Source organism: Calonectris borealis, chromosome Z, assembly GCF_964195595.1.
Source record: "Calonectris borealis chromosome Z, bCalBor7.hap1.2, whole genome shotgun sequence".
Lineage (NCBI taxonomy): Eukaryota > Metazoa > Chordata > Aves > Procellariiformes > Procellariidae > Calonectris > Calonectris borealis.
The window spans coordinates 41672823-41688902 of NC_134352.1; the positions used below are offsets into that span (position 1 = coordinate 41672823).

The following is a 16080-nucleotide window of genomic DNA, read 5'->3' on the forward strand; positions in this document are numbered from 1 at the left end:
TTAAAAGACTTTTAGTTTGTATATGAGAAGTGATAGCAAATGTAATATTCAGGTAGCATATTCTTTGCTCTGCTCGCCTGGTATAATCTTGTGGATAAGTAACAAATACAGAGATTTAAAAATTACAGTTCAATATTTGTATTTCAGAGGCATGTAGACTTCCTTTCCAGGATCTACTGTCTGCACGTTAAGTGCTTTGCCACCCTACAGAAAACTCCAAAGGTACTCTCACAGGGGCCAGTCTCACGCGAAAATGCTGGCAATGTTCACACTCCCACAAGAGGGCAGTAGGCAAGCACGGTACTGGAAAATCCCTTCGCACTGGATTTTGATTAATATCAACCTTGTAGTTAAATTCTGCTTATTAATCATAGGGAAATCCGTACAAATTGTCAGAGTAATTTAATGCAGAATACCAGATGAAACCATTTTACAGCTACTATACTGAGAAATTATTTTTTAGCCAATATGTACTTATAATTACGTAAGTTTAAATATAAGTTTATGCCTTCTGGTATCTTTCATCTGTGTCCCGAGATGTGAAGTGCTTTGCTATCACAGTCGTGAACAAATATTCTGGGATGCTGTCACAGCATAGGAAATTCATGCAGGTGAAATGAAACACTTTCTGAAGCACAGAAGACAAAAGATTGATTGTCTAGCTAGAAATCAGCCTAGTAATTTCCCACATGGTACACTTCCCTTCCTGAAGCTCTGCACATTCTACTGCAGTTCCTCCTGATCCATCTCCTACAGCAGCCAGGAACAGCCTCAGCCATCCCCTTCATGCTGCTCCAGCCCTAAACATCATGGCATAGCAAGGTAGAGAGCATCTCCACTGGTGGAGTGACACTGCCTTGCAAGTGGTCTCAGTGTGACTTGCTGGATTTTACTCTCCATCCACCCAGCCAGCACAAAACTTCTGCAGCTGTGAGACATTTGCACAAAAAGAAACTTTTTTCTCAGCAAAAGTGGGATCTAAAGCTGCCTTTCCCACATAAACACTCTTACTTGAGGGAAAAAAAGGCCTTTGTGAAGGGGTTTCACTCCCATTGTCTCTTTGGCTGTCATTTGAACTTACAAGAAGCAACCTTCATAATAAAATACCTGGGGATTTATCATCAGCATGGGTCTTGTTTTCAAAATAATTACACATTTGGGATTTTATGTGCTGGGAGAAAAGTTTGTTTCAAAGAAGTTATGTGGTTTTGGATGCTTACGGTTCTAAAACAGCTGTGAACCGTGTCTAGTTGAACGTCATCTGTTCGCAAACAAGACTGTGTTTTCCTCTATATAGAAGTGAGATGTTTCAGCAATGTTTAATCAACCAGCGCTGACCTTTCTTTTCAAATGCCACAAATTCATTTTCAATAAATGTTTAACTACTGATTTCTAAAGGGAAAGGTTCACAACATGTAGAACCTACTTTTAATCTTACACTGATTTTATAGTTACCAGACAGCATGGTTGCTGTAGGGCTGCATGTGTGTTTTAGGAGGTTAAAATTTTTAATCTGTATTCCAAACATCTTTTGACATTTGTGTTATCTCCTTTTTGACTTTGCATCTTTCTGTATTGTCCTAAGATATGTGAAAATACTGACAAAGAGGAAAAAAATTAAGCTCATAGTATAACACTGGCAAAGTTAGTGACCTTTTCTCTTAACAATGTTTGAGAATTGATCAGAATAATCTCAAGATATACCTATACTGCAGTCTCTGGCTCGTACAAACTTAGCTGGATAGCTTGGCTAGATATCCAGTTGTCCCAACAGGGAACTCCCTGCAGACTGCAGATTCTGCCTGAAAAGTTGGGTAAGTATCAGGCAATTTATGACACTAAGCTTTATGTTCTCACAACTTGTCTACACTCGACCATTAGATCATAATTATTTAATGTCAAGTCAACTTTCTACACTGTAGTAGAATCCCAGAAATGACCAATGTATGCACATGCTCTAAGGCCAGGGGTGTGGAAATGGGTTAATCTATAGTAATTGAGTTGCCTTGACTGCAGAAGACTATGAACATGCTGTATCTGCTAAAAATAATTATGCTACTTCCTTACAGTGGAAAATGCAGACTGGACGGACCCATGTGAAACCAGCATCCTTTCAAATGATTGCTATTTCAGTTTACAGCTTGGTTGTTTGTACCTGGCTTCCATGGTGGGAATGGAGGAGTAAAACTCTTGTCCCACTCACCTCACCGACTCCAAAAGGGCATGGGTTTCAGCTCGCTACTTGAGGAGAGTATGCATAGCCCTGTGAGTAAGGTAAAAGAGGTTAGTTCTCCTCAGGCATGGATACCAAAACCTTAGGTTGCGACCATTTTGAACTGATCTTGGCTATTTTACACTGAAGTACAGCTCTTCCTGCAGGTTGCTGATGTATTTTTTAGGGTCTTCACAATTAAGGTAAATTGTCCCAAATCAGCAGCTCTGGGGCTTGTTACCATAACTCATATATTCCCAGGCTGTTCTAGCCTGCTTGCTTCTACCCAGTTTTAGTGCATTTGTAAGTTTTCCAAAATCCACCTGCTGCTCCAAGAACATTTTTATGATGCTGGGCTGGTAACCACTTGCCAAAGACTGAAATATCCCATTCGAAAGAGCATTACGGCTACTTGTATCTAATATCTTTAGGATTGTCTATAATTCTGGGCATGGCTAAATTAAGCCAAAGTTGTGTGCACTTGCAGAAGAAGACATTTATGCTTACCTTTGAAGTATGTAATGTATAGATATGCAATGTGCTTTGCATGAAGAAAGAACATATATATGCAAAGAGGTGCACATTTTAAAAGATTTTTGCCCTGCATTTGACATCACCTGGAATGATTTCAGTCTGCGGTTTCAATTTTAGGATTTGAGACTGTGCTTATCCAACTCATGAATGTATTCTACTGAAAAATAATCAAAATTTCTTGGATTTATCTCCTTAGGTAATGCAAACATAAAATGATGGGTAGTACAACAGATCTACACTGTATAGAGAAGATCATCCATATCCAGATTTGTATTTGTCAAATTATCTTGTAAAAGGGTGTATCTTGTAAAAAGGGTCAGGTGTTGGCTGAACTGGGTTTCACTTACTAGTGCCTGGATTTTTCTGATCAAACATTAGCAGCAAAACGTATTGCTTGATTTTTCTGTACAGTCAGGAAGGCTGGAGCCAAAAGCAGTGAGAGTCAGGAGGGTCTACGTTCCTGGGTGTGTTTTGCAGCTGTGTTTGTATGAGGTGCACAAATTTCTAGTTTTTGGAGTGGGACTTGAGCTACATCTTCCTATTGAACAGTTTTGAAGAGTTTGTTATAGAAATCTCATTCGGTCCAGTTGCCAGTGGCAGTTTCCCTACAGCTTTTGTGCCATTTTATGGCATTAGATGCACTGTGCATGTGGGGTTAGCATGATCTCTTTAAACAGAAGTAGTTAATACTTGATGGAATTGGTTACTAAATGTGTGTTTTTCCTGTATGCTGGGTCAGGATAAGAGTGTTCCTGTGAAGCAGGAGATACTAACCTTGCTCTGTAGGTTGTGTGCAGTTCACCATAACCCACTTGCCAGTCTCGGAGTTTTGCAATTGGGGGGTGAAACAAAGCGGACTTCTGAGTTTTTGGGCATGTTTTCAGGAGCATGAGCATTGAAGCGAGCACTGCAAACACTAACAGCTACCACGACCCGTGTCTCGATTTACTTTCTGTGCCATTCATATACCGGATGATGCCTCAAACATTCCCCCAGTGCATGGGAATGAGGCACGCTTTGGTAAAATAAAGGATGTTTGCAGGGTTATTTTAGGGGGGCCGGGGGGAAGGTGGGGTGGGGCCCCTCTCCTCATCCTCATCTTCATTCCCGCCTTCCTCCGTCCCGGAGGGATGGGGGGGTGGCGGGCCGGGGGGAGGCGGTGACAGCCGGGGTACTCCCGCCCCGGGCTCTCGCCGTCTACCCCCGCCCCTGGCCACGCCCCGGCCACGCCCCGGCCACGCCCCACCGAGGCTAGTGGCGGCGGCGACGGCTGCCACCCCACTCTCCCGCCGCCGCCACCATGACGGACCGCTCCGCTTTCGACACCAATGTCATCACCATGACCCGCTTCGTGATGGAGGAAGGCAGGCGGGCGAAAGGCACCGGGGAGTTCACGCAGCTCCTCAACTCCCTCTGCACGGCCATCAAAGCCATCTCCACCGCCGTCCGTAAAGCGGGCATCGCCAACCTGTGAGTCCCGGGATGCCGGGAGGGGTGGGAGCACCGGTAGCATCCCACACCTCCCCGCATCCCCGCGGATCCTGCCGCCGCCGGGGTGGTGGGGATGGGGATGGGGGGTATCACCCGAAAGGCGTGTGAGTGGTGTTGCATCCACCCCCCCCCCCCCCCCCCCTTGCACTAACTCCTTTAGCATCTTGGAGTCTTGATTTTCTCATGTGAAATGGATCCTATGACTTTTTAATAATACAAGGCATGCAGTCTTTGACAGATGTCTGCTGCCGATAGACCTTCATGCAAACTCTCAGCAGGTTTGGGTGCTTTGAACTAGAAGACCAAACGAACAGACAAAGCCTGTCAAAATATGGCTGTATTATTGCTCATTGTGGTCAGTAGCTTAATATCAAAGCAGCATTTTATGCTGTGAGGCGTTTAATCAAATTCAGTGGGGTTTTTTTCATACTGCATCATAGCAACTTGAGTTTCTCTATGAAGCATTGGATGTCTAAGGCTTTTAGAAAGAGCACTGGTTAGGAGCAGTAGTGTCTGTAGTCAGCCAGTCAGTGGGGAGTTGCTCTGGAGATGCATCAGAAGGAAATTAGAGCTCTTGAAATGTTAAATAACTAAAACTGGTTGTAGGTATCTAATCCTCCTAAGTATTTTGCGTATTGTTGATAGGCCAAATTGTATGCTGATCAGGCCTTTAGACATGGGCTGCTTCATTACATAATGGAAAATGTAGGAGAGAGAAAATGAATTTGCCTCTACAAACCATGTAGAGGAAAATATAATAAGCAAAAGGCTTCTAGCAATACAGAGTAACATTTATTACAAAATGTATCAGAGAGCTGAAAAACTTTAGTGAGTGAAGTTAGTAAAGTAGAAGCAACTGCGAGAGAGAATAAAAATCCTCTGCTTTAAATATATTTGAACTATTTTTCTCTGTCTTGACTTCAGACTTTATATAACAGTGATAGTTTTTTAATCACTATGTGCTAGCCCTTTCATGTGCCTCCTGTGTCTGTCAGTAAAGACCAGGGTTTCCCGTGTGTGACCTCATTTGTAACAGTCTAAGGTCCCATTCGTTATGTGTCCTACATGTATGTCTGTTGACTGCTGCCCACAGGTTTGATACCTGTGCTGATAGCCTTGCCTTCTGATCCCCTACGGTGGATTTGACTCTCCACCAGTGCTGGGATAGCCTGCTTTGGACTTGTGAGCCTACCCGAACAGTGCACCTCCCACTGTGGGACTGTGTTTTATCACCAGTGGTGGGATTTTGCTTGGCTGTTGGGGAATGTGAACAAGTAGGGATTGCCGGGGCCCATTTCGTTGGGTCGTCCCCAGGCTCAGCTGTATGCTCAGTGCTGCCCAGCAGCGGAGGTGCAGAACAGCTGGGGAAGCCACAGTCCCTTCCCAGCTGCAGGCTCTGCGCAGAGCACCCTGCCGTCCCCTCCCGGGACTCCCCAACAGAGGAGGTATGAGAGCTGTAGCTGCTGGCCGTACGGAGTTTTTGCTCTGAGGGTGAGGACTTGTGCCTCCGCTTACAAGCATGGTGTTCAAGAACATTGTTTTCTAAAAGCACTTTCACACTTGCAGAAAAATGTTCAAGCCCCTGTAGCAGAGAGAAAGACAGAGAATTATGCCAGGTCTTTTTCTTTGTCTCATGCATTAAACTGAATAAATGCAGTACATTCAAAACAGTGTGTTCAGCATTATTACAAAAATGTGAAATATTCGAAAGTATTCGGCCTAATCAATGAATCGAAGATGAAGTACATAGGAGTCATCTGAATGTATGCAGAGCTGGCGATTGTTTTCCTTTTCTAAGAGCTAAACTTCCCCTCCCTCTGTTTTGCATGCTTTCGAAATCACCTATCACAAGGTCTCCTGGTACTTCCTGATGCCAGACGGTTTGATTCTGATTAGCTCGCAGGGTTTTATTTGTGTTTGTATTTCTCAGTTTTACTCCCAAGGAAATGTTTACTACTTAAAATCAAAACTGAAAACATTGAACCATAAAAATGTTAATTTATCTGTGAGCAAAGTGTTCCTACTGCAATTTGTACATCATGTTGCTAACCAGGAGCAAATTACACAGCATAACTAGCATCATCAGTTTCATTGTTACTTTTTAAGTATAAGTTTCTAGTGAAGTCTTAGCTTTTAGGGTATGCAACTATAATATCATAGCCCAGGATTCAGGGGCAATATTTAGGTCTTAAAGCTAAGAGCTCATTAAATTACACAGTTATTGTAATTCCACCTTCACAGCCTGCCCTGGCTAAGTTAGCCTATAGTTTAGGGACTATTGAAAGGTGATTCCTTGTTTTGTGCTCCTCATGTTCAGTGTCTTCTAGATTTGCCACCACAGCTGATGTTAGCAGGAATGTCAGCAATGTCATCAAGATGACAATGTCATCAGGATGACAATGCTTGACAATCAAGATCAATGTCAGCAAGAATCCACTGGATATTATGTAAAAAACAGGCTTCGTGAACCGAGGTATCATCCAGAAGTGCTGTTTACAAGAAGTTTTACAAATATAAGGCTGCCAGAAACAGGGAGCTTTAGTGCCCCATTCTCACGAAATGCTCTCTCTTGCCATTGCTGTAGCTATGGAATTGCTGGGTCTACCAATGTGACAGGAGATCAAGTAAAGAAGTTGGACATCCTTTCCAATGACCTGGTGATTAACATGCTCAAGTCATCCTTCAGTACATGTGTTATCGTGTCAGAAGAAAACAAAGATGCTGTGATAGTGGAAACTGAAAAAAGGGTTAGTAGATTTAAAGGTTCTCCCTGCTTGATTTCAAATCAGCCTTTACAGGTGTACTGCTTCAGATCTGAGAAACTGAAACTGCGCTAAAAATTTCAGAAAACGTACTTTTCTATATTGGCAAATGAAGGGGGGGGGCAGGGAGGGGGACAGGTGGAGACAGTGTCAGTCAACATTTGTCCTTTCTGTTATTTCTGCTCTCGAGACTGATGTTTATTGTTTTTTTTTTTTTTTTCTCTGTTCTTCCTCCCCACCTTCTTTTTTTGCCACCGTTTCCTAATTGTAGAGGAAACTTATTTCTTGTTTATCCCATCTGATCTCTGGAACTGGGCTCTGAATCAGTCAAGCCTTTTTGTAAAGTGGCCTGCTCAGCAGGACACTGAGGAGCTGTTCTGTGAAGGTCAAATCTTGAGTTCTTTAACTCAGGCAAATTCTCCTTGAAGCTTATAAAAGACTTAGCAACAATGAAACAAAAATAACTTTTATTTATTTATAATTTATTATTATTTATATTCACAAGTCTGCCTGCACTTGTTGAGTGATAGTTCCTTTTTCTTAGCTAGTATTTTGGTGTGGTCGTGTAAAAATCTGAGTAAAAATTTAGCGAAAACAAATAACTAAAACATAATTTAGAACATATAATAACATTTGCTTTGTCAAAGCTGTTCTTTCTTTCTCTTCCTGTTGAGAAATCTTCAAAATTGATTTTATGGGCATTGAATGAACAAAGATTGCTTTAGAGCTGAACAAATACAATCCTCAAAGATCACTGAGGGAGGCTCAGTGTTGATGCTTTTCTAAACTAAATGTGAGCTAATATGGTGTTTTTATCAGAATTCCTACCCAGAGTAGAGCATTGCTGGACTTAAGTAAGTTTCTGGCATGCAGAGTGAAATCAAACGAAAAGCGAATAAACACACACTGTTGTTACACGTGATTATTAAAATGACTGTGGATAAAATAAGGGGAAAACAAGCTATTTAAAAAGTGCAGTTGATTCAACTGTTTTTCCTGTACTGGCAATTTCCCGTAGCTACAGGAATCCGTAATACAGCAACAGGCAGGGACCATTCTTTTTTGGGGGGTGAAAAACCCCCAAAACCCAGGATAAGACCACAGCCTGGCTAAGGTAATTTCTAAGCAGCTGTTAATTCAGAGCACAGAGTTTCATTACGGAGTTTAAAGCAGAACGTGCAGTAAAGTGAAATGCATAGTTTATGAATGTCAGCTGTTAAAGGCCTTTTTAACCTCTCTAATTCTAGCGCTACGTGAAAAAGGCTGATCTTCATTTGTCTTTTTCTTTATAACTCAGAAGGCCATTTTGTTAGAGATGAGAAAGTGTAGCCTACATGGTAGATATTCCAGGATGTCTATCAAAATGGATCAGCATTAGTTAAATAGATGAAGCTAAACTAATAATGAAAAACTACCGCTTTTTTTTTTTTTACATTAAAAATTGCATAGGAAAACTTCACCTTTTCCATCTCATCATCTATTGCTTACTTTAAAGATTTCCCAGCTTCTGCTGTGCCACAAATCACACAGTTGTAATCAAGAATGAAACCTGGGCCAAAGAATTTCTAACATTTTAATTCCTTTCCTTTATAATCTATAAAAGCCTTTTAGTTTTTCTTGCTTTGAAAGACTCTGAGAAAATTTACCTTCTGAAGTATTTTTATTTGGGGGAAGTGGGTAAATAATGTCACTAATCTAGTTCCCTCTGTTTTATTTTCTAGGGTAAATACATAGTCTGCATAGACCCTCTAGATGGCTCATCGAACATTGACTGCCTTGTTTCCATTGGGACCATCTTTGCCATCTATAGAAAGGTAAACTGCTTTCATGTAGGAGAGGAAAAACTATTATTGTGCACCTTTTGATGAAATATAATTGCACATGAAGGCTTAATAAAATCTAACTAAACTTGTTTGTGGAAGAGACTTTCAGGACCAGCTTTAAGTTAAATCTGCTATTTCACAGACACTTGTATAAAATATTTGTAAGGGATCTGCATTACTCTCTTAGAAGATGAGGTACCTATATGTGCATGGAAGCCTGGCTGATATTAGCCAGCTAAAGGAATTATCCCTTACAAAAAATATCAGGTTTTAGATTTCATGAATATTTGTGTTGAGACGTGGTTGTCATCTACTTGGGGAATGTGTTTTCAGGTTTTCTTGTTCTCTGTACTAATAGTCCTGTTAGCCTGAGGACAGGCTTCAAACACAAACCAGAGCTGAAACATGGCATGTGCATTTGAAGTGTCTAATTCACTTTGAAAGGCAAAAACCTTGTCTGAAGGAGCTTGAAATACCGGACTTACGTGTCACAAGATGGGGGAAAAAGTAAGTCAGATAAAACACACCCAACTGTCCATTTCAATCATCTTTTGTATGTTGTCATACATCCCAAAGTAACTATTTTCAACTTCATTTTTGTATGAAGCAAAAGAAAACAAAAAAATGCCAAGTATTTTTGATCAGCTGTGAACTCCGTGAGTCATATTTCATTGCGTGCTTTTCAACTGTGCCTCGGAGTTTTCCTCTGAGCTGTGTTCATCATCACCTGCAAGGAGGTACACAGGTCTATATTATCTCCTTAATCCTTTCCTGTTTCCTGCATTCCAGCTAGGCTTATACAAGAGCATTTCTAGATCAATGTGTTTGTTTCCTCCATATAATTTGTATTAGTGCATCCACTAGGAATCTCACTTGTGGATCATGGAAGCATTTGTGCCACCTCATGCATGGATATGGAGTAGAAGACCGTCCCTATCCCAGAGAATCCAGTTACGTACCAACTGTAGAAATGAAGTAAAGTTGACTATGCTCCTTCTTATTCTAGGTGTCCCCTGATGAACCTTCTGGGAAAGATGCTTTACAACCCGGGCGTAATCTTGTGGCAGCTGGTTATGCTCTCTATGGGAGTGCCACAATGCTGGTACTGGCCACTTCTGCTGGAGGTGTCAACTGTTTCATGCTGGATCCGGTGAGAATGTCTTCTGTTTCTTTGTTCCTTTATTAGGTATAACAAGGTACTGTCCATAAGAACCGTTTGTCGCCAAAAAAAAATCACACAAAGGAGGGATTTTCAAGCTAACGTGGAGAAATGAAGTACACTTAATAACCCATCAGCAATAATGTCAAGAGATTTTTGCATTCTGCCTGCCCGCTGCAGCAGTGCTATCTGTGATTCAACAACGGGAAGACAGCCGAGTCAGTGAAGCAAATATACAGCATGTGCCAAATCATGTGATATTTAAAATGAGCTGTTTTCTGCAATGCAGAATGCCCTTTAAGACTTGTTTGTTTTTTCCTTAATGCTAGGACCTTAGTAAACCAGAGAAGCAGAAATATTTAATCTTCTTCTGTATTTTCAGATCCCACCATGATGTGTAAAAGAGTAAGTGACGTGTGTGGGTGTGTTTGATGTTCTAGCACGCATTGACCGTATGAGTTTTAAAATAAAAGTCATATTGATCATAGCAGAAAGTAGTTTGCTTTAGTGACCTGGTTTTTTTGTAACCAGTTAGTCAGGCTGTGCCACCTGCCAGTATTAAATTTTTAGAATTTGCAGTAGTCAAGCAGCAGGAAATAGAACTTGGTGCTCCCTGTTAAGTAACAGGCTTAAGTAGCTGCATGTATTTTTGTCTATATTCAGATAGCAGATTTAACTTTGAGCATGCGTGCATGTTATTTTGTTTATTTTTAGCACTAACTTGGAAATTTACTTAGTGAAAACTAAACAGACCAGCCCTTGGTTACAGAGGTTGGCTCTCTTGACTCCAGGCTTCCAGTTAGCCCAAGCTAAGACGAACTGGAATTTATTAATATCGACAGCTATTTGAAGATGTTTATGCATTGCTTCAACCGGCACTCTCAGTTTTCAAACTCCTCAGAGCTGTACTTTTATTGTAAGCCTAGCAAAAAAGCGGAGAGCTAAATATCTTTACAGGCAACAGGATTTTTTGGCATAGAAAAGTGATAGAGAGCTGGGAATGGTAGTATGAAGAAGCTTGCATGACCCTAGGATTCATGCTCTGTCTGTGTTTTATGGATAAACAAAACACTTCACATCTAGACTGCAAATAGCCACTTTTTCGTAGGTACTGAATTATTAAAGAAAGTGGCGGCTGTAGTAAATTTTTTGTGTGTGTGATTGGTTTTTGCCTTGGCTTGTAAATAAATGAGAAATTAACGTTAACAAATTGTTTTTCTTTCTTATTGTTAGGCAATTGGAGAATTCATTTTGGTGGATAGGGATGTGAAAATCAAAAAGAAGGGAAATATCTACAGTCTCAATGAGGGCTATGCTAAATACTTTGATCCTGCAGTCACAGAGTATCTCAAAAAGAAGAAATTCCCTGAGGTAAAAGACCCTGTTTAAGAGAAACTTTCTGATGACAAGCAAAACTCATAATTTCCAACTTGACGATCAATCACTGTCTCATGCACTGTTCAGAGCTTGTTTTCCTTTCTTGTCTATTTAAAATGTATCTTCATGTAGGACTGATAATTAGAGCAGCAGTTGATGTGACCAGATATTTCACCATCCTTCAGTATCGCACTGCACCTCTTTCATATTTTTTGTTCCTTTCTTTCTTTTTTTTTCTTCTTTTTTTTTTTTTTTTTTTAATCTTCCTTCCTGGCTGGGGTCCTGAGTAATGGTGCTGGAGGCAAAACTGGGCATTTGGTAGTCGAGTAGAGAGGAAGTCTCATCTGGTGATGAAGAAATTTGATCGACACGTGTGTTAGATTGCTGCTTCCTCACTGCAGCGTCCGAGTAGACGGAGAGCCGAGTGGGCATGGCCGCGGGTCATTGCTCAGTGGTAGCACAGGCTGGGTCCTGAGGGGGCTTCTCACTTGAAAAGCTAGTCTAGTTTCAGGGTCCACTTTGTGGTCGTGCAGTTTCCTGGTGTCAGGAGGCCTGAAGCTCTGCCCGTAAAAATCATGTCTGTTCTCATGCCTTACGCCTGTCATCGCCGCAGTTATTACGTCGACAATGAAGTGTGAATATTTACTGTTGTTAAGTGTTTGTGTCCCTTCTTGACTTCCTGATCTTGCTTTGAACAAAGACTGGTGTTTTCATCTGGCATCGTGCCAGGCTTAAGGTGTTGTTTATTTAGATATTAAAATGTACTCTCTGCAGTATAATAAGGAAATAATATCAGTAGTCAACTATTAACTTTTTTGTACCAAGAAAGTTGTACAAGCTGGCAAAAATGGATAGAAGAAGTAGGAAAAATAACTTCTTTTGCTCCTTGATATTTTTTTCTGCTACAAAAGAAAAAACCCCAACATCAATTCCTAGCACTTGATCTTTTTGCTACTAAAAATGCAGAATTTTCCAGGGGTTAGAGCACTGATGGAGAGCTGGGATTAATTTTCTATTATTGGCACTACCACTCGTCTATGCTGAAATCTTCTCTCCGTCCTTTTCCTTGGATTTTCCCAATTAGAAAATGAGGGGGAAACTGAAATTTTCTCCAAAACTATTTTGAATATTATCAATGAATCACAATATGGAGGAGTTAGATGTTAGGACTACTAAGGGGGGTGGGGGAAGATTACCCTGATGTGCTCAAAAGTTACATTTACTTATATGTTTTTCTGTAGGATGGCAGTTCACCGTATGGTGGGAGATACATAGGATCTATGGTGGCTGATGTGCATCGCACGCTGGTGTATGGAGGAATCTTTCTGTATCCTGCTAACTCCAAAAGTCCCAAAGGAAAGGTAAACCTGAATAAGCCCAATTATAGAAAATGTTACATTATCTAGATATTTCACTATGACAGATCAGTATTTTGACTGCAGAACATGTTTTTCGTAATTTGGTAGCTTGCATCACTGGTGTGTGGGTATGGCCACCCCTTGCACGCTGTCACGAGTGACAGCAACCTGTTGTCAGCCCTATCTTAGGGCTGCTGCTAACCTGTTTCAACTGTACTGACTTCTCTTTATTCCCAAACATATTCAGATTATGCAATGTACCAGAGGATGTGCTGTTCAAACAGGCTTCTCTGTACCATCTCAGCCCAAAGCGCGCTGGCCCCAACCAAGCGAAACATTTCAAAGCAGAGGAAACAACCCACATTACCCTGAGATTCCTATTACAAGCTAGGATGTAAGAAGCCTAAATGTAGTGCGCCCCTTACTAGATGCTCTGCCAAAGAGAAAACCACCTGCATCTTGTACTTGGTAACACTGGCCTCATCTGGAGGAACTATGCCTGGCTGCCTCTGCCAGGACGACAGTCACTCGGGGAAGGTCACACACTTAGAGGCTGACAAGAGGACTGTTTATTCAGCAAAGACCTTTCATCTGTTTTGTAATTGTCCATAAATTATTGCTTCAGGTTGCAGATAAGATGCAGTTATTCATTAGAGAAACCTAATGGCACACTCAGGGCCAGTGTTTTTCTTTCTTTTCACACAGGCCTACGTGGTCTGCTGCCTTGTTAAAGGTTGTGTCTTACATACGAGCTTTATCTCTGTGTAAAGAGCACAATGCAAACATGAGATATGGAGAAAGCACTCATATTAGGCAAATCCAGTGTTCTGCTTAAAAGAACACAATTTCATTCTTGAGTCAAAGTTTATATGAAATATGGAGTACTTGGAGTGTTGATTGGTTTTAAATCAAATGCCAAATATACGTACATTCCGTGATTCTCAGCATTGCCTGGGCTGACGATTGCCATTTTGATTTTTGTCTTCTAGCTGAGACTACTCTACGAATGCAATCCTATGGCGTTTGTTATTGAGAAGGCTGGGGGAATAGCAACAACCGGACATCAAGCAATACTAGACATAGTGCCTGAGGATATCCACCAAAGAGTGCCGATTGTCTTGGGATCTCCTGATGATGTGAAGGAGTACCTTGAGATAGTCAAGAAGCATTCAGCTAAGTAAAGAAAGCTTGCTGCAGTCACTGTGCAGATGGGAAGAAATGCCTTACAGCTCAACCAAAGAACACGCTGCAGTACTGCAAGACTGAACTGCCTGACGTCTGTAGCAAGAAAGCAAATGAGCCATATTTTCATAAGATTTTTTTAAAGTGAAATCTTGTGCAACTGCACTGTGCAATGAAAGGCATTAAAAGATCACATTAAAGGAAGCACTAAAATTAAAAGCAAGGGAAAATATGTTTGCTTTTTCATTTATCATTTGTGGTTACACAAAAGCCACTGTGCTACAAGGAACTACTGTGTTGCATTCAATAACTAGGGGAAGACTCAACTTCCTCAGACAAGGTACAGACTATCACCAGAGTATCTGGCTCTGTCCTCTTCTAAAAGTCTCAGGGGAAAGACTCGCAGCCTCTTACAGTGAGTGACCTTTCCTAGGCCAGTGTCTAGTTCTTTGGCAATAAATATAAATGCTAATGTGGACACCTTCACACGTTGTTTCTAGGCCCCAGAAGTTACTTATTGTACTTCAGTCTGGGCTTATTCTGACCAAGAGTTAACATTTGTGAAACACGTATGTTAGTGTGTGTTACTTCTGACACATACTGTCAATATTGCCAGTTGGCACTTTATCAGATCCAGTTACAGAGGTTGGAAAATGACATTTTGGAGGTGGATTTTGAATTGGATAAAGAGCATGTGTAGACAGGTTGGTACCATTCTGCTGTGATGAGCTGGCTATATTTGCCAGAAATTAACCTGCTTGCTTGATGAAAAAAAGGAACTTATGTGTTGCTAGCAACCCCCACCGGGTGTTATTTGTGTTATTTTGGGAGTGTGCATTATCATGGAAAAGGATTCTGCTGCGCCAGCAGAATTAAGTTGCGAAGATCCCCACAAAGCATCCTGACATTTAATATGCTGATTCAGAGCATGCTGCTGGGAACACGACATTAGCGCTTGGGAGCTAGATGGGCTCTCCACCTGTCTGGGTACAGTTTATGGCCGTGGCTCACAAGCTTTTTGAATCAGTCCAAACCTGCAAGTCTTTGACATTTCTCACTGCCCATTTACCATCGCCAAACTCAAACTAAGGGACACGTGGATGTCGCTGTTGGGTAGAGTGCCACTGAGCATTCACTCAAGCCATGGTCTGGGAGCCCCTGTCTCTGGGTGCCACGAGCTATGCACCTGCTCATCTGGGGGTTTTGGATACCTCAGTGCAGGTGGCCTGTCTGAGCTTGGTTCTTCTTGTTCTACAAGAAGAAAAGAGTGTGGGGGAAGCTAGAGGCCATGGTGCGAAGGCATGCTCTATGAGGGCTCACGCACAAAAATACCTGGGGGCCCTTGTTCTGACACAGGTTGCGTTTGGGGCATTGGGAGGCATGCTGGCAAACCTTAGATGGGTGTAGATATGCATCTGTTCTCCAAAGTGATAGGGGACAAGGCGTTTCTGGCAGGGACTGAATAGCCTAGTTTCTGCGGAAAATGCTATTTCTTTGTTAGTAAAGACAGGGCTTTCAGGGACCCGAGCCCTTAAAGGATTTGGACAGATCTCCACTGAGCTCTCCTTCTGCTGGTGCACTCGCTTTTCAGAGCCTAAATCTGGCCCTGCGCAGGATCGGGCCCCTCTGTAGGCCAAGCTCTGCTCTGGGAAGCGAGCAGGCCGTGGCTTACATACTTTGCCTGATACGCACCTGCAGAATCAGGCACCCGACAAACAGTAACCATACTGTCTAATTTCTGATTAATTCCCCTCTGGGAGAAGGCTCAAACCCACATCTCCCAGCGGGGTGCCCTTGCTGCCAGTCTGGGGGTCAGGCTGGAAGGAGAGGTTTGGCTGCCCGGAGCTGTGAGCGCTGTGCCACGACGTGGGAGAGGACTTCGTGCAACCAGAGAGGGAGTGGAACAGCTGTGTGCTGGGGGACTCCTGTGGCCCAGGCTTCTCTTCACAGGCTGCTCCTTCTTGTGCTAGGACCTATGCTGCTTCCTCTGCCTCTTCTTGTGAGCAGCCGACCACTGGGATATGGCCATGCTCTCGCTTTTGTAAAAGAAAAAAAATGCAATCCTTGCATCTGTTTTGTCTTTTCATTGTGATTTTGAAAGAAACAGCAAGTGTGTCTCAGTTTTTGACGAGGAGGGAAGGTGCTAGGAGTGGCTGGAGATGCCTACCTCACACACTGAAAC

General features: G+C 42.1%; 1 protein-coding gene across 1 annotated transcript; it reads left to right on the forward strand.

Annotated features, from left to right (window-relative positions):
- The first annotated feature begins 3974 nt into the window (after positions 1-3974).
- Positions 3975-14121, forward strand: LOC142075202 (fructose-1,6-bisphosphatase 1). Its single transcript, XM_075136272.1, has 7 exons — positions 3975-4216; positions 6822-6984; positions 8721-8813; positions 9829-9972; positions 11215-11352; positions 12600-12719; positions 13706-14121. Exons 1-7 carry the CDS (start codon positions 4047-4049, stop codon positions 13895-13897), a joined length of 1020 nt encoding a protein of 339 aa, XP_074992373.1. The 5' UTR covers positions 3975-4046; the 3' UTR covers positions 13898-14121.
- Positions 14122-16080: the final 1959 nt, after the last annotated feature.